The 18,804-nt window shown below is 46.3% G+C and overlaps 1 protein-coding gene across 1 annotated transcript in view; it reads right to left on the reverse strand.

Annotated features, from left to right (window-relative positions):
* The window catches only part of PLA2G4E (phospholipase A2 group IVE), a gene marked incomplete at both ends in the record, with an annotated part of 59,725 nt that extends 43,312 nt beyond the window's left edge, over positions 1 to 16,413 (reverse strand). The window contains one exon of the mRNA XM_084240603.1: positions 16,231 to 16,413. Within this exon, the coding sequence (XP_084096729.1) occupies positions 16,231 to 16,413 (183 nt within the window). The remainder of the gene's footprint in view (positions 1 to 16,230) is intronic.
* Between the last annotated feature and the right edge of the window lie 2,391 nt (positions 16,414 to 18,804).

The following is an 18,804-nucleotide window of genomic DNA, read 5'->3' on the forward strand; positions in this document are numbered from 1 at the left end:
ACGCCACGCTTGGACACCAGTTCAGAATGAGAATAAATGGGGGATTTGCAGGGTCCTTCTGAGTAAGATGGGACAGACGTCAAACTGCAAAACAGCGTTCTGGATGCCAGAAATGAACAGCCACCGAGGAGACCGTCAGGAAAGGGGAAAGTGTCTAAAATAGGCCGGTCTAGTCGCCCGCCCTTTCCAGGACCCTGTGGATGCCTCAAACCACAGGTAGCACCAAACCCAGTATGTCCACCTTCTGTCCTGCACATGCATACCTATGAGGAAGTTTTATTTACAAATTAGTCACAGTAAGAGATTAACCATTGGAACTAATAATAAAATAGAACACTTTAAACAGTAACTACAATAAAAGTCACATAAGTGTATCTTGCTCTCAAAATATCTTATTGCAGGTAAGACTTTTGCACTGACCTTGCTCACGAACTGGGAAACCACTGATAAAGGGGACCTGCTGTGCATGATGAGAGGGACGGAGACCTTAAGAGGGGGACTCTGGGGTGTGAAAATATTGGGGGCAAAGAATGCCCTGAAGGAACTCCACAAACACAGGTTTTATGGACCCACCCCCACTCTAGACCAAGACACCAAGAACATCAATTCCCATAATGCCATCACCACCGAAGGGAGGATTCCTGGGAACTGAGGGTGGAGTCAAGCGGCCAGACTTGGTATATAACCAGACATGTGGGCCTTGGGGGGTCTCCTGGTTTTTCGCCAGCTCTCAGTGTGCTATTGAGGTCCCAGTTCAGTGGAACTGGTAGGACACAGTTTCTCTCTCTCTTTCTCCCTGAGTTACCCATGTCTTCATTTCCCCTTTTTATAAATAAACCCTTTATGAACCTTTTTTTGTGTGCCTGCAGTTGGGTCTTATTGTAAGTCCCTTTTAAGCACACAGGTGAGGACACACAGCTGGGCAACCCATTTCATATCAGGGTTGCCCTGTAACAAAATGCCCCTGTGGTCTGTCCTCAGCAGGGCCCAGGGCCAGTGGCACCTCTTACCTGCCCTTCCCACCCCACACTTTGCCTCTGTGAGCGTGTGTGAAAGTGTGTATGTTTGAGTGTTCATGTATATACGAAATCGTGTGTGTATGAGTATGTGTGTGTGTGTGTGTGTTTGGGAGGAGAAGAATCTGGGCTTTTTCTTGCTGGGGAAGGGAGACCCGAGTGCTCACTGGAAAGACTGTTGTACTAAACTGGTTCAGTGTCATCAGCTCCTGGGGGCCTGGAGTGTGATCCTAATTTCCCACTGTCCCTACAAGCCTCAGTCCACCTGCCCTGCTGGACTCAGGATTCATATAGGCCTTGCAACTGGTTCGGGCAACCCTGAGGATCCTTTACTGCCATTTGGTTGATTTTAAGGTAGTGATGGGGGTTTGAGTTAAAGAATTTGGACTGTGGAGGTAGAGAGTGTCTGCCCTCTGGGAGGCTCACCCAGCTGGCCAGCTGCCTGCCCTGCCCTGCACTCCTCAAAGGCTTTGTCTGGTTGTCAGTGTCAGTGGGTGGGCCCCAGGGACCACCCTGGGGAGGCAAGTTGCCAGGGGAGGACACATTGTGACAAAGGGCATTCTGGGCTGTGGGGCGGGTAGTCCAGGCCCTGGGGGCTGACTCTGCAGTCAGGTCGCTGTAATCTAGGCAGTTCCTGGGTGAGGCAGAAGATGCAGGTGACCTAAGCACAGAGGGCAGAAGCAGGGGTGGGGGTGGGGGGTTCAGATCAGGAGTCACCACCTGGAGCCTCCACCTGCCGCCTCCTGCTGCTGGCAGGGGTCTCCAGTTCTGTTCAGAGAGGCCCTGCAGAGGGCTGGCCTCGGGCTTCTGTCCCTTGTGTGGGAGTTGGTGGCATTCAAGTCGTCACCTGCTAAATGCAAACAACACACCCCTCCCACCTCTGTGCACACACACCTGTGCAGATGTGGGTGGTAGAATCAGGGGTTCCTGTCCTCTTAATGGTGATGCCAACTTCAGAGGGAAGGACTCTGGCTACAGAGCTAGCCCCCTGTACCATACCTCCTGACGTACAGTCCTCAGCTACTTTTTGTTTGAGGTCATTTGAGGGTCAACAACCAACCTGGTTGGTCCAGAACTGAGGGATTTCCTGGGACAAGAGATTTTCATTGCTAAACCCAGAGTCCCAAGTAAACCAAGATGACTGGTTACCTTATTTCTAACTTCCCTTGGAAATATTGATAATTTTGAGGCAGAGACATACAGACCTGGGATTTACAATTATTTGTGTTTATAATGATTTATTATTTGTGTTTTATAATGTTTATTATAAACATTATAAATAAATAAACATTATAAATAAAATGTTTATTATTTGTGTTTTATAATAATGGGAGGCAAAATAAGTTGATTACTTCCTGATTTTATTTTGACAGATATGGATAAAATCTGTGGGACAAGTCCAAGTATTTGGACCAATTCTGAGGTTAAGGGGTGACTGGTTTTGTGTGTGGAGCCAGGTATATGTACATCATGACCCCCTGCATTCCTTTCCCCTTCATCTGATATGAGAATACCCTTTTCCTTTGTGATCCAAGGGAACTGTCAATTGTGGGGACTCTTGACTTGCCTGGACAGTCTGTAGTTCCATCCCCTTAGTGTAGGAGCAATTAACTCTCTCTTCCTCCTTTTTCTTTTCCTTTTTCAAAATTGTATGGGGAGAGAGAAAGGTTATTCTTTTCTCTAGATGATGAGCTCTTTTCTCTGGGAGATGTAAGCTTTACTGGTGGTCATATGTGTCACCACGGGGAAGGACTCAGCCCAAGAAATGAAGCTGATGTAGAAAAAAACAAAAAGTTGAGAAATGGGGAGAAAAAGAAAAAGTTCTACGGACACAGTCTGTATCACAAGAGCAAGCTATGCCCAAAGCCCACACCCCCCCTGGTCTCTCCTGCTAAATGGGACAAAGTCACCCTGCCCCATTTGGCTGTGTTATCTGCCACTTGTGACTAAGGAGTTCTGATAGTACACCTGGCCCAACACATCTGGTGCCAGTTCTCCACTTGGGGTTCTCCAGCAGTCAGAGGGGAGGGAGATGAGTCCTTGTGGCTGTGTCTTCTGTCCTCCTGAACTCACTCCCTTATACCTGTAGATCAGGCAAACCATATCTCCTCCAGAGTACATGGGGGTGAGGTGGGGTGGGGGAGGCACAGGTCTGTGCTTTTGCCTTCAGGAACCGTGTTTTGGGGATATTGGAGCAAGAGCTCTTTGAAGTTCTCTCTCATCTACCCCAGGCCCTCCCATAGTTTCAAAGATGCCCCGGGGTCTCTCACTGGTTCTTGGCTCTGTAACTCAACACTATAATACATCCAGCTCCCACTCACATACCTTGCTGCCTTTGTGATATTCCCAGCTTAGGTCAAGCCTCTCCCAGTCATTAGACCATTGCCTGAATGATTCCATTTCAACACCTGGGAAACTGGGATGGAGAAAGACTTTGGTTGTTATCTCCATCCAGAGACTCCAGAGGGGAGGCACACTTCTGCTCCCAGCTGCAGGGTGGAGAGAGGAACTATGTGCTCCCAGCCAGTAAGGCTGAGTGGAAGGAAGGGGAAGGCAGACAGGATGAGGCAGGCCCAGGAATAAAGCAAAGGAAGCAGGTGGCTGAAAAACCACAGCAGGTAGAATCCTATCCTACATGATTTCTGTGAGAAATCACAAATGAACTTATCTCTTGATCTTCAGGATCACTGGCAGGGAGAGGCCAGTGGTGTTGGGAAGAGGGGTGGGGGCAATTCTGGGTCAAAGAGGTTGTTTTCCTGCCCAAAGAAAACAGTCTTCTAGAAAAGCACGCTTTCCTTGCCTAGCTTCCAATTTTAATTTCTCTTTTAAAGAAGTGCTAAGCAATATTTCTGATATACAAAAGGTATAAAGAACAATAAAATGAACACTCGAGAATCCTACCCAACTCAAAAAATATAAACTTTAGTAACAGAGCTGAACTCTCCCCCCGCCCCCGGCCCCTAGAACCCCTAACCTAGTCACTGCCCTGTCTCCCTCCTTGGGAATAAACACAAGCCTGAGTTCCTACCCACCACTCTCGCACATGTCTCTATTCCTTTTCTACACATGAATGTTTCTAAGCTGTATTTAGTATAATTTTGCATGTTTGAAGCTTTATATACAAGCTGTGCCATATGGATATGTATTCTGCAGTACACCTGGTTTTTCTTTTCACCTGATAAATCACCTCTGTTGATAAGTGTAGATCTGGTGCATCCATTTTCAGAGATGGAAACTAGACCACGATTTCTATATCCTCTTTTTTGTGGTGGACATTTGAACTGTTTCATTTATTGCTATTACTATAGTCACTGATTCTCTGACATGTGTTTCTACCCACTTTACAGCCTCTGAATTAAGAGATATTTATTAAGGCTGATATTTATTAAAAATGGCAGTGAAGGGCCTCCCCTGGTGGCACAGCGGTTAAGTGCTGGGCTGCAAAGCTGCCCGCAGCCTCTGAAGTGCTGGTTCGATACCTGGCCACTGGCGAGGGTCCCACATGGGGCGCAGACCTCTCCTGCCGCCCGCTGCTCCCCTCAGCAGTGTACTTCGTCACTCTGCCTGTTCTGTTCCCTGCTCTGGCTCTGGTGAATTCTTTCACCCTCCCGCGCTTCTGACTGTACCTAGTGCTTGTATAAATAAATAAATAAATCTTTAAAAAAAAAAATAAAAGTGGCGGTGTTTTCCCTTGTAAATGATGTACTTTAGAGTCAAGGATTTGTACAAACACCACCACCATGAACTTTCTTGTACATGCCGTATTTCTTTACTGCTTATACCCCTGAAAGTCTAAAAATCTACATTTTATTATTATTAATATACTTTATTAGGTATATTATCAATAATTAACATTAGTTATATTATCAATAATTTTACAAACTATTGCTGAACTGTACCCTAAAGTAGCCATTACTGATTTGCTCTCCCCCTGCTATGTGAGACAGGACTTACTGGCGTATACCATGGCATCATTTGGCTTTTTGACTTTATCAATCCAATGGGTGTAAAATCTGATGTAGTTTTAATGTAGATTTCTCAGTTTATTAGTAATCTGGGGCATCTTTTTGAGATCTTTTACTTTCTCTAACCCACATTCTTGGGACTCCTCAACAGCTCCCCTGCTTGAAGTCTCTTACCCTCTTTTACCCTAGTCAAGTTCAACCATCATCAGTACTTGCCAAATATGAGCAGTAGTCACAAAAAACTACAAAACCATTTATGCTGAGTAATTCCACTCTTGGGAACTCATACTGAAAGGAAAAATGCTACATACTTTAAATGTTCATTGCATCTAAATTTTTGATGGTGAAGAATTGAAAATCACCGAAATGATCAATACTGATAGTCATATTAATAATTTATGACATAATAATTGATTGAATGTATACAGTCATTAAAAGGAGAACTATGAAGGGAATATACCAATATTAAAGTATATACATATATACATATTTGAATTTAAGATATGAGAATGGTTGATTATAGAAATAGATAAGCTAAATCATAAATTAGAATAAGAGAAAACAAGACCCATACACAATAGCAATGAAAAATAAAATAAATAAACTTGGGAGGAGGTAAACAAGAAATTTACATGTAAAAATGATACCATTAAAAATAATAGGGGAGGGCCTCCCTGGTAATGCAGGCGGTTGAGCACAGCACTATGAAGCTGTCCGTAGCCTCCGCAGTGCAGGTTCGACCCCTGCGGCAGCAGAGCAACCCACATGGCGCAGGAGACCTCTCCTGTCTCACCCACTGCTCCCCTCAGCAGTGTATTTCAGTCAGTCTGCCTGTTCTGCTCCCTGCTCTGTCTCTGGTGAATCCTCACACACTCCCGCTCATCTGGCCTGTACCCCAGTTCTTGTGTAAATAAAAAATAAAAGCTTTTTAAAAAATTAATAGGGGAAAGATGGATTGGCTGACATTATGTTGCAAAAATAACTACTTTCTGAAAAACAGGCATTTTGTCATGGGGAGAAAATAAGCTGGTTACGTATCTCACTCCTTTTATTAAAATTAATTTCAGATGTAAATATAATTTAACTGGTTATTGTTTTATCATCACTGGTGAAGAAGTAGGACACAAAACTGAAATGTAATGAAGGAAAACAAATGGATAATTCTGACATATGCATGTTAAATTTCTCTATGTCAAAACAACCATAAATAATAATCAAAGACTAATTTGTAAAAATATTGCAAAATTTATGAAGGGCTAATTTCCCAATAAACCAGAAGCTCTTTCAAATGAATACTAACAAACAAACAATTCAATGGACAAATGACAAAAGATACAAACAGGCAATTCATAGTGTTTGTCAGTAGCTACCCAGCCCTGCAGAACCCTGGAATCGCCTGGAGATGCTTAAACAAATATTGATGCCTGGCTCTTAGGTATTCTGCTATAACTGATAAAGCAAGTGTGACTTGGGCACTGGGATTTTTAAAAGCTCCCCTGGTAATTCTAATCTTCAATAACGTTTGGGGGTCATTGGAATGTGCAATAAGCCTATAAAAGATGATCACTAATAAGAAAAGTTAAAACTGCAAAGAAGGTATATTAAAAGGATGTAAATTAGAACAAGAGGAGCCATTTTTCATCTATCAAATTGCAAGGATGAAAAACTGTCAGACTCAGTGTTGGGCAAGGTGTGGGGAAGAATCAGGATGTAAACTGGGCAAAAATTGTTGAAGAGGAATTTGGTCATGTCTGTGATTAAGTAAAATGTGCATGACCTTTGACCCAGCGATTTGGTTAGGTTAACATTATTCTTGTGGCTATTTTTTAATTTTGTTGTTTGTTCTCTTGATATAACAAGTGCTATGGCTTAGAAGTCATTGATTAACGGGGGTGGCACCCCCTCCTTTATATGCCCATGGCATTTGGGCTTTCACACTGCTGAGTGGAGCTACGTAATACTACTAACACTACCCTTAGGAATCCAGTTGCATCCATAAATTACCATAAGATGCAGAAAAGCCTGTGGGGGAAAGAGGTTGGGACCCTGACCTCTCCCCACTGGGGATTTAAGCTCTGGAAATGTACATGATGAATTGAAGAAATCCTGAGAGTCCCACTGAAGTCGGATGGTAGGGAAGGACAAGGAGAGGGAGGAAATGTGCAATAAGGATGAGGGAAGGTTGCACCAGTGTCTTGGGCTCAGTGTTAGGACTTAACTTATTGGAAGATAAGGCACAGGGACCTTATTGAAACCCCAATGCATGTGTCACTTAATGACTGAATTACATTTTGAGAAATGCATCGTTGGGTGATTTTATTGTGGTGTGAAATCTTAGCGTGTAATTGCACACACCTAGATGGTGTAGCCTACTACACGCTAGGCTGTAGGTAGAGCCTCTTGACACAACCATTTTATGTGTGCACCATCACTAACTGAAAACGTCACTAAGCAACACACGACTGTACCCGCCTTGCTACTGTGGGTGTGTTTTCTGCCAACGCTCCTTGTGTGTAAGGATCAGGAAAGCCAGATCATTCCCAAGTGATCCGTGGCAATAACCAAATAGCTTTGCCAGAGGACTCGCCTCATTGATTCTAGCAGTGCGAGTGCATTCCTGAGCCTGGGCAAACCAGCAAAGATGCTTTGGTAGAGAAGTCCAGAGTCAGCAAATAAATGATGTCGTCCTTACGGGCAAGGATAACAGCCCTGGGAGTTCTCTGGGCTGCCTGGAGGGAAAACTTTGGGAAATACTAAATTTTCTGCCAACTCGGCAAGGAGTACAGAGGACTCTTCATAACAATGACATGTTTCCTAAGTTTTCAATAATAGTCATAGCATCAAAAATTGGAAAAAGTCAAAATGAGTATAAGGTATACTATGTAGCCATTTTTTAAAAAATCTTTTTTCAATTTAATAACAGAAAAATGAGCACTATTTGTTATTCGGTAGACAAGACAAGCTTTACAATATAAGCTCAATCTTATGTGTAGAAATATATGTGTATGTGCATTTGTGTGTGTATACATATATAGTGTGTGTGTATATGTATATATACATATACATGTGTGCATACAAATGTATATATGTGTACAGGTGTATATATGTATATATGTGTGTACACATACATGTGTACACATATATATATGTATATGTATACACACACACACTATGTGTATATGTGCCTAGAAAAAGACTGAAAGGAAATATATTAAGGGCTCAAGAGATTATTTCTGAATGATTAAGATTATTGGGAATGTTTATTTTCTTTATTAAACTTTTAACATTGTCTAATGTTTCTACCGTATACATATTACATGTTCTTTATAGTCAAAAAAACCCAACTTTTTAAAAAAGAACAAAATTATTATGTTAAAAAGATTAAATTATGTTAATATCAGGACAGGGAAAGAAAACTAACATTTGTTTTGTGCCTATCCTATGCCAGACCACCGTGCCAGAGACTCAGATATGTCAACTCTGTACAAAGTACCCAGGTACAGTCTCTCATGTCTACCATGAGAGCAGGAGGAGGCAGGGTGAGGACAGCATCAGCTACCCAAGGGAAGTGGCAACTAGCCTACTGACTGCCAAATGGGATCCTCCTCCCTCCCCCAACTGAAGCATCCAGATGGGAAGCAAGGGAGGGGGCGAAGAGAGGTCCCTTTGAAAACGTGGCTGAAGCAGACACTGGGGCCCAGCACAGCAGAGTCTTGAAACTGCAACCATGGAAGTTACCTTTGGGTATGCTAAGAATGGTCAAGCACACACTGTCAAGGAGTACCCTGATGCTGTGTCACACCACATGGTGGAAATAGGCCTTTGTAGATGGGCTTGACTTCAGTGTAAGAAAGAAGTTAGTCATTTTGAAAGTATTGTTTCCACTGCTGACTTATGCAAGGGGTACCTGCCGAGGAGGCAAAAAGGAGTCTTCTACTCGGTAGGAGACAGCCCTGGAGCTCACACTACCCGTTTCAGCTCTGAGAGCCTGCTGCTCTTTACCCAGTCTTGCCCCTGATCCAGAAACAGTCTTCTAGTCCTGTCAGCTTCCTGAAGCACCTGAGGGAGAGGCTTTCTGAAGGTCAAGCCAACCTTTGTTGCCTAATATGTAAGCAACTCCAATAGTGGAAATTTTATTAGACTGGGAGGAGGGACAGGGTGGGTCCAGGCTGGCCTGGTGAGGGAGATAATTAGGGAAGGCGGGACTTTGGGCCCCCATAAGTCAGGTTCTGTGGGTGACCATCTGCTCTACCTTCCTTATACCCACTTCTGGAAGTCACCTTGCAGGGCAACTATGACAGAAACATGGAGCCCTGTGTCCTGTGTGGCTCTCACCTGCCCACTGACACACCCTCACAGCCTAGAGATGGCAGAATAGGGAGCATCTACAGTCCTAGGTGGAGGCGGAGTCCACAGTGGAGGATGCCAAAAACACACACAAACCCACAATGAGAGAGGCCACTGACAGAATCCTCAAAGCAACATTTCACCGCCTAGTTGGAGACAATACCCCCCACGGACAAATGTAACCAAAAGCGTAGAGCTTTGGAATCTGGAGTCAGAGAGCCCTGAATGTGTACCTCGGCTATGGCACTTATAACTGGGTAGCATTAGGCAATTACTTTATCTCTCTGACACTCATTTTCCTAATCTGTAAAATTGGGTTAATAGTACCTATTTCGCAGCATCATTGTAAAGATTATAGATTATATGTGTGAATGTGTGACTGGCACGCAGAGCCTGTCAAATAATAAACCTTAATTGTAGCTATTGCTGTTTTTACTATTTTTGCTACAGGACAAAGAAACTGGGAAGAACTATGTGAATGTGGAAAGTCAAGAACCTAAAGGTCAGTATGGGCCAGAGAAGCCAAGGAGAGCTTCACCCATCAATGACAATGACCACCAAGCACCTACTAAGTGCTAGGCAGAATGTTGCACCTCTGGTTGTCCAAAGAGATATGGCTCCTGTGCAGCTTCCAAGTAGAGTTGACAGATAATGAACAAATAAAGACAATGTATAGTAATAAATGGAGGTATTTATCAAGGAAAATAACTGGGTGCTGTAAAAGACAATAACAGCAGGGACCTGATGTTGATTAGGGGAAGAGTCCAGGAGGGCCTCCTGGAGGAAGCAGCCCTAAAGCTAACTCTAAAGGAAGACTGGAGTTAGCTCCACATGAGCTACAGGCAGGTGCATTCAAGGTGTGGGCACAGCTTGTGCAAGGTGAGGAGAGGCGGTAAACAGCTGGGGTGTTTAGGAATTGAGTGTGTGAGTCTGGAGAGCCATGAGTGAGGAGCAATGAGCTAACAAATTTCTGGGAAAGTGGGCAGTTGGCTGGATCCACATGAAGACTTGAAAGACATGGTAAGGATCTGCTATTTTATCTCCAGGGAATGGACACCGCTGACAGATTTTTTTTTTTAAGATTGATTTATTTTTGCATACAAGAGCTGGGGTACAGGCCAGAGACATGGGGGGTGAGAGGATCCACCAGAGACAGAATGGGGAACAGAACAGGCAGATTGACCGAAATACACTGCTGAGGGAAGAAGCTGGAGAGACAGGAGTGGTCTGCTGTGCCATGTGGGTTGCCCTGGCCGGGTTGGGGATCGAACTCGTGCTGCAGAGGCTGTGGATTGCGTCATAGTGTGGTGCTTAACCCCTTGCACCACCAGGGAGGCCCTGCCACTGACAGATTCTTTAGGCAGAGAGGCGATGTAAGATGACAGTGTTACCATCTGCGGAATGGGTGGAAGCAGACTGGAGGCGGGAGGATGAGGTGTAGAGGTTCAGACGGGAAACAAACTCAGGTGAGGATAGAGGTGGAGGAGGGACAGAGGGCATGGCATCTCATCCATGAGATAAAGAGGTGGGGAGAAGCGGTGGGGTTCCAGAAGCATTTTGGGGTAGAAACTGCACACTGACAACAGATTAGATATGAGGGCAGGCAGAAGCCCTCCAGGGGCTCACCTGGTGGGAACGCCCAATCTCTAGGGTGGCCCTGAAGCGGACTCCATCAAGTAACAAAGAGGACACATGGGGAGAAACTGGGCAACTGGGCCGGAAATGTGGACTAGGTGAGAAGAGGGAGGAGAAGGATGGAAGGGAGAGAATTCCAGGAGAAGCAGCAGAACTCAGGCGAAGAGGTGGCAATGGGCTTGCCTCAAGCATGTAGGCGGCCCAGAGGAGTCATGCCAGGAGGGGAGGGTGGGCCTTGGGCCACAGGGTGTGTGACAGGAGAAGGGAAGGAGGTGGGGTGGTGCCTGATTTCGCCAGGCCTCTGGAGCCAGGCAAAGCTATCAACCTTGATGTCAGAGATAAGAGGAGCCTGTATGGACTCTTAGGCCTGCAGCCAGCCAGCCAGCATGCAACGAGCCAGGTCTGCGCCAGTGGCTGCAAAGACACCAGGAAGCAAGCGTAAAGCTTCTGCTCCCTGAAAGTATTTACTGACGACGTACTCTGATGACAGCGTAGGACATATACAGAAAATCTTTTGGCTCCAAGAACACGAACTTTTCCTTGGTTACTCCCAACCTCTCTGACTATTCCTTCCTGTTTCCTGTAATGTTTCTTCTGCCTTGTGGAGAGCAGGAGGGCACAGACTTCTGCCTCCTCTTCTGTCGGTTCATCGCATCCTTTGGAGGTCTCACCAGCTCCGTGGCTTTAAAGCCATCTACGTCCTGCTTTAGGTAGTCAAACTGCTAATGGTCCCACCTATCTCCTGAGTTCTACACTTGTATTTTCTTTTTTTTTAAAGATTTTATTTATTTATTTATACAAGCACTGGGTACAGTCAGAAGTGCGGGAGGGTGAGAGAATTCACCAGAGCCAGAGCAGAGAGCAGAACAGGCAGACTGACGAAACACACTGCTGAGGAGAGCAGCGGGCACGGCAGGAGAGGTCTGCGCGCCATGTGGGACCCTCACAGGGCAGCCAGGGATTGAACCGGCGCTGCAAAGGCTGCGGGCAGCTTCACAACCCAGCACTTACCCGCTGCGCCACCGGGGAGGTCCTCTACACTTGTATTTTCAACTGCCCACCTGACATCTCTACTTGGACATATAAGAGGCATCTCAAATTTAAAATGCTCGAGACAGAAACTCTAGTCCCCTCTATTCTGACCATTTCTACCCTTGGTATCTCCACCTGAGTAACCCCTAGTTATTAAGGCAAAAACATTGGACTTAGCTTTGATTTCTCTCTTTGTATCCCATCTACCAGCAAGTCCTCTAAATTCTACCTCCAGAGGGTCTCCCTGGTGGCGCAGTGGTTGAGTGCAGCTCTGTGATGCTGTCCGCAGCAGGGTTCGATCCCGGCTGGCCAGGGAGATATCCACATGGTGTGGCAGACCTCTCCTGTCTGGCCCGCTGTTCCCCTCAGCAGTGCTTTTGGCCTGTTCTGCTCCCCACTCTGTCTCTGGTGAATCCTCTCACCCTCCTGCGCCTCTCCAGCTGTACCCCAGCTCTTGTATAAATAAAATTAAAAAAAAAATTCGACCTCCAGAAAAACCCAGAATCTATCAACTTCTACTGTCTGGTACCACCATAGTGAAGCCACTGCCATTCCCTCTGGACTTCAGGGACCAGAGGAGAAGCATCCTTGCTTGCCTCCCCATTACCTCACCTGTCCCCCGGGCAATTCATTCTCCAAGAGACCAGTCAGTGCAAAATGTGTAAAACACAAATTAGATGAAGTTGACCCTGCAACAGCTCCCCACTGCTTCAGAAGACCAGCAAAGCTGCTTTCAGCATCTGGGCCAGCACCAGGCTCTGTGCAATCTGCACTTACTTCTTCCTCTTCCTCTGCTTACTGCTTTCCAGATGCACTGGTTTACTAGACGCGATCAATCTTTGCTCACCTCAGGACCTTTGCACTTACACTGTTCTTTCTCTGGAACATTTTTTCCCATCAATTTCTCATTGTTCAGATCTTGCTTCAAATGTTACCCTCCCAGCCCATGTCTCCCCCCTGGTGCCAGTCACTCTAGTACATATTTTGTTCTGATATCTTTGACATACCAATAGTCGTATATTTGTTTATTGTCTGTATCCCCCATTAGAATGTAAATTTTTAAGAGAGCTGGAGCTTGCCTGACCTGTTCAGTGCTTTATCTCCCACTCCCATAACAATACGAGGTGTGCACTGGGAACTCAATAAATATTTGTTTAATGAATGATTAAAAACTTCAGATGTGGTTCCTGGTCTTCTTGACATGGATGATATGTGCCAAGTTCCAGGAGGAGTTACCTAAGAATACACAGCAGCAGATGCTCATGCTCAGGAATGATTCACAGCTAATCTGATAAACTGATTTTGCTGGATGACAATCTGCCACCCGATAATTTGAGCCTCTAACGGGGCCCTAGAAAGACAAAGATGGAATCCCCAAGGTGGTTCTGGAGGGAAATCCTTCAAGCACCAAAATGGAGGAACTCCATGATGATTGGAGGATCCCTGTGGTTATCTTGAAATTTGCCATGTAACTGAGGACACCAAATGCATACACATCCTTTCCAGTCATGTGTCCCCCACCTACATACACACCCAAACATTACACCCTTTCTTATAGCGCGGCCCATGATGCTTCTCACGTTATTCAAATATTTCGTTTAGGTCTTAGTGAATGACCAGTTTCTGAGAAATCTCATGGACATTTGCAAGAAATGAACCACTATAAAAACTCTGACATATCACCATAAATCTTTTGGGGGGGCATAGAAAAACCGGGGTGTAGGCCAGAAGTGCAGGGGGTGCAGGGCAAGAGGATTCACCAGAGACAGAGCAGGGAGCAGGACAGGTGGATCTACTGAAACACACTACTTAGGGGAGCAGCAGGAGAGACAGGCGAGGTCTGCTGCGCCATGTGTGGGTAGCTCCCTGGGTGGGGATCAAACTCAGGCCACAGTGGTGACAGCAGTGAGACTTAACCCCTAGGCCACCAGGGAGGCCCTTCACCTTAAATCTTAATACAGTACTGACACATCGTAGAATATTATTCAGTCATTGAAGTGACAATTAGGTTGACATATCATCCTAGAAAATATTCATGACTATAATTTCAGGTTAAGAAAACCCTGAGCATAGAGCTGATGTAAATATTCTAAGTACAGCTGTATCAACAACATACAAGAAAAAAAAAAAGGCTGTAAGGGAAGTTATTGTATTGAGTTATAGGAGAATTTTCCTTTACGTTTGCAAAATTACTTTTACATATGTAAACACGAAACCTGCAGACCAAATACCATGTGTCTGAGCAACTGCCTCTGTTGGCTACGTGGCCTTTCTGCTCTTCCCTCGAGCAGCTGCAACCAGACAAGGTGCTGTGGGCACAGCCTCATTCCTGAGTCTTGTCAGGCAAAGGGATGGCGGGGGCGAAAGGGAAGAAATAATCATAAAGTCTCACAACAACAGCCAACCTATTCCTACTCTGTGTGCTCCAGGCACTTTGCTTAGCATGTTATTTACACATCTCATTATTTTCCCCCACAGATAAAGGAAGTGAAGTCTCAAGAGATTAAGAAACTAGTCTGAGGTCACAGAGCTGGCAAATGACAGAGAAAGATATTGATCCCCGGGTTGAGTCCATAGCCCCTGCCCTTAGCCACTCTGCTGAGGTCGGCACCTGATAAACACTGAACTGCTGCCTCTGCTTTGATGGCTCTTGTGACCTTTCAGCTGTGAGAGTCAGGAGGCATCTGAAGCCAGGTCAGCAGAGGCAGGCCTTTGACCTCTCCAGCAGGGCAACTGTTGGGTGCATCTCCCCTTGCAGATCAGGGGCAGATCAGTCCTACTGGAGTGGGGAGACTTCTGGAAAGAAGGAAGACAGCTAAGCCTGCTTATAGGGAACTGGGAGGAGGTGTGAGGCAGAGAGGCTGAGGAAGCACTGGGGAGGACCATGACCACTCTTCACTTGTGACTGAGAGGACTCACTCAGGGGCTCTGGTGCTCCCACAGTCATGGGATGTTCTTGGAGCACCCCTAGAAGCCCTCACTTACCTTGTGTGGTAGACACGGGGTTGACAGCCAGTTATGAAGGGGGACCTACTGGGGGCTAGGCAAGGTGAGCCCATAGTAGAGGTCAAGGATGGATCCACCTAGCCTGGGGCAGAGACAGAGGGTCCATAGGAGGCAAAGGGCCCATGGTCCAGGCCCACAGAAGGAAGTTTAGCTCTCCCCCTGCAGAGCTCAGCCTGGCGCTGCTGCCATGACCATAGCAGCCAGGGGGCACAAAGATATGATTCCCTCCCCAGCTGCAGGGAGCCTGCAGGAAGCTCACCCAAGGAAGAAGCTGGGGGAGGTAGATCTGGAGCTACTGGTTCTGTTCAACTCTTGTAGCTGACTAAATATACCAGATGGGGCTTACTTATTCAAGGTTTTACTTATTCAAGGTCTCTTCACTCACCATTAAGAGGGGTCTGTGGAGAAGGTCAAATTGGTACATTCATTCCAACTCCTCCTGAGTTGCATGTGACCACATTTATCACACTGCCCTGCTACTATGCTAGTGCACAGTTTGAATACCTGTTTTGTGCCAGGCACTCTGTTAGATCCCTTGCATGCAAGCTCTCATCCACGCTTCTCTGTGTCACATTAATAGAAACATCTTCCATTTCATATCTCTCACGGACTAGCTGTGTGACCTCAACCACTCTGAGTGTCACTTTCCTCGAATGGAGATCCTAATCCTTCCCTCACAGGCTGTCAGGCACATAGAATGCACTCAATAAAAGCAGTCACTCTTGGGCCTCCCTGGTGGTGCAAGGGGTTAAGACACAACTTATGAAGCGATCCACAGCCACTGCAGCAAGAGTTCAATTCCCGGCCAGCCAGGGAGCAACCCACATGGTGCAGCAGACCTCTCCTGACTCGCCCGTTGCTCCCCTCAGCAGTGTGCTTCGGTCAATCTGCCTGTTCTGTTCCCTGCTCTGTTTCTGGTGAATTCTTTCACCGCCCCCCTACCCCCCCCCCCACACCTCTGGCCTGTACCCCAGCTCTTGTATGCATAAATAAATAAATCTTAAAAAAAAAAAGCAGTCACTGTTATAGTTAACAGCTCTTTTGGGAACAGAGGCAGGAAAGGACAGGTAGGTGATGGGGTGAGTATGCAGCCGCTCTTTTGGGAAAGACAGTAATTAACTGTTTAAGAGGCTGTTTCTAAACAGCCTCTTAAATCTATATCACCCAGGTGATCTTATTCAGAGTCAGGAATAAAGTTTGTGGGGCTCTCCCCAGGAATGCACACATACCTGTGAGTCCCCGAGGCCCATGGGATGTAGAGGTGGAGGGCGGGGAGCTTCCAGGTCCCGTGCATACTCAAACTCACTGACATTCCCTCCTGGCCTGCTGTCTTCTTCATCCCCTTGTAGTTTCTGTGGAATAAGCACGTCAGTTCCGAGGCCAGGACAGCCTTCCCGGGCCTGAAGCGTCATTCCAGTTATGTCCCCCTCGCTTTGCAAAAAAGTGAGAGCAATGTCATTGGATTTCTCCTGAAGATAAACCTGAATTAAGGTGAAGAAAGGACTTAGCTGAAGGAATCCTATATCTCTTTGAATGTCTCAAACAATCTAGGCTAGTCTGGTGGAGAGAATGTTCTTGAGCTGCAAGAAAAGCGTAGAGGTAGAATTACGCTCATATAGGGCAACTCCTAGTCAAGGGAGGTCTGCTTATCTGGGCTGGGATCCAGACTGAGATAGTGCCTCTCTGCTCAGGAGCTATTTTAAAAGTGTGAAACTCAGTATGTCAGCGGGGAGGGAAGAGGAGGGACAGTCAGGGCAGGGGAGGGAAGAGGAGGGACAGTCAGGGCAGGAAGTCACGGCGCACTCATTTTTCTGGGGAAGTGAAGCTACCACCTGGTCTCCTGTCTGACACCTCTAGATCTCTCCTTTGAGCCCTGAAAATGAATACCTAGCCTGGTGTCTAGGATTATAGCGGCAGCCATGGGACAGAGAATTCAATAATTTATTGTCTCTGATTTCTGTCCTTTCTCTGGTTTATTTTTTTTTTTTTTTTTTTTTTTTTTTTGAAAGTAATCAATAAAACTTTTTTTTTTTAATATTTTTATTTATTTATTTTTTTATAGAGGCATGTTTTATTTATTTATTTATTTGTTTGTTTGTTTTGTTTATACATGCACTGGGTACAGTCAGAAGCGCGGGAGGGTGAGAGAATTCACCAGAGCCAGAGCGGGGAGCAGAGCAGGCAGAAGGACCGAAGTACACCGCTGAGGGGAGCAGCGGGCGGCAGGAGAGGTCTGCGCGCCATGTGGGACCCTCCTCCGGTGGCCGGGGAGCAGCCGGGGAACGAACCGGCGCCGCAGAGGCCGCGGGCAGCTTCGCAACCCTGCGCTCAACCGCTGTGCCACCGGGGAGGCCCACCTTTCTCTGGTTTAATAGATGCCATGTCTGGCAGCTTCAGGAGAATGCAACTCAGAGCCAGAATAACAGAAAACAAACCCTCTTTGTGCTCTGTTTACACATATTTACAAATGTCCATTGAAAATATGTATCTTTCTGTCTCTTCCCGTGTCTGAGTGATCCAGCATCCTCTTCAATTAGGGTCACCCATCAAGCTCTTCTTTCCCAAGACTGTGGTTCCCCTGAGGTGACTGTCTCTGGTCTAAACAACCCTATCAGAAACCAAGCAGCAGCCAGACCCCCAGTGATAACTGAAAAACAAAACCAAGTTAACCTGGCAGAATTAGAACAAACCACAGACATAGCCCAAAGAGCACGTGACTGGCCGGGCTGAGCAAGATAGGGACGGTTCACAGGCACAAACGAAAGGTGTCACTCAGGTACTCTATGCAAATTAGGGTTCAGTCTGTCATGTTCTGATTGGTGCAATGATATGCAAATTTGGTGATGAGTTAGTAGCAGTGATTGGTCAAGTTATAACCCCTGGCATGGGTCATGGGCCCCACTTTCTTTTAGTTTCTTCCCAGAGTTGAGTCTGGCATGCGAGGGTGTGCCTGGTGCCAGACCCTCAACCTCTTGGCTGTTCTGGTTGCCCATTTTGGTTTTTTAATTTCTCACCAGGTGGGAATGTGTGGAAACTGTTTTCAGTTTGGGCTGAAAGATAGCAGAATTTGCCCACATCCTTTCCCCAGTGCCACCCCAAAATATGCCACTGGGTGTTAGGATTATTTTGAGCTGAAGGAAAATACGCAGATAGAAGAAGAGCGCTCTGCTCTCTCCACATTTGTCTAAAAACATATACTTACAAATGTGGTCCCCTGCCTTCTCCACCAGATGATCAGGGATAAGGACGCCACACCCTCACCAACCCAGAGAAGCATCTGAGGAATTCCCATAAGAAACTAACATTAACTGGAACTGCCAGCCCCTATGGGTGGTCAAAGCTGGGGGTTCTCCCTGAATACCCTCAGGGAGTAGAGCTGGGGGAAGGGAGAGAAGGAAGGTGCGCGCGCATGTGTGTGTGTGTGTGTGTGTGTGTATGGGGGTGGGGCAAGGTCCCATTCCCCAGCCTGATGGACCGAGGGGGAAGATCCCTCACAGCTTTTCCAGATCTGTGTCAGGAAGTATCAGAAATGCTTGTAAGGGATGTCTCCAGTCTTCATCTAGCTTAGCCCCCCGTAAAATCCACCTCCTGCGTGTTAGAAATAAAAGCCTAGTAAATCAACCTCATCCAAAACGAATGTTCTGGCCCTGGGCTGAGGATGCCCATACATCCCTGAGAGCACCTGGCCTCCAGCCCTGCCCCAAAGACCCCAGACCTGGGCCAGGCCCTTGACGCAGCATGGCGCTCACTCCAGGGCTGACTCCACAGGATGCTTGTGATGCTGGCTCAGGAGGAGTTGAATC

Source organism: Talpa europaea (assembly GCF_964194135.1).
Source record: "Talpa europaea genome assembly, chromosome: 8".
In the NCBI taxonomy this organism is placed as follows: domain Eukaryota; kingdom Metazoa; phylum Chordata; class Mammalia; order Eulipotyphla; family Talpidae; genus Talpa; species Talpa europaea.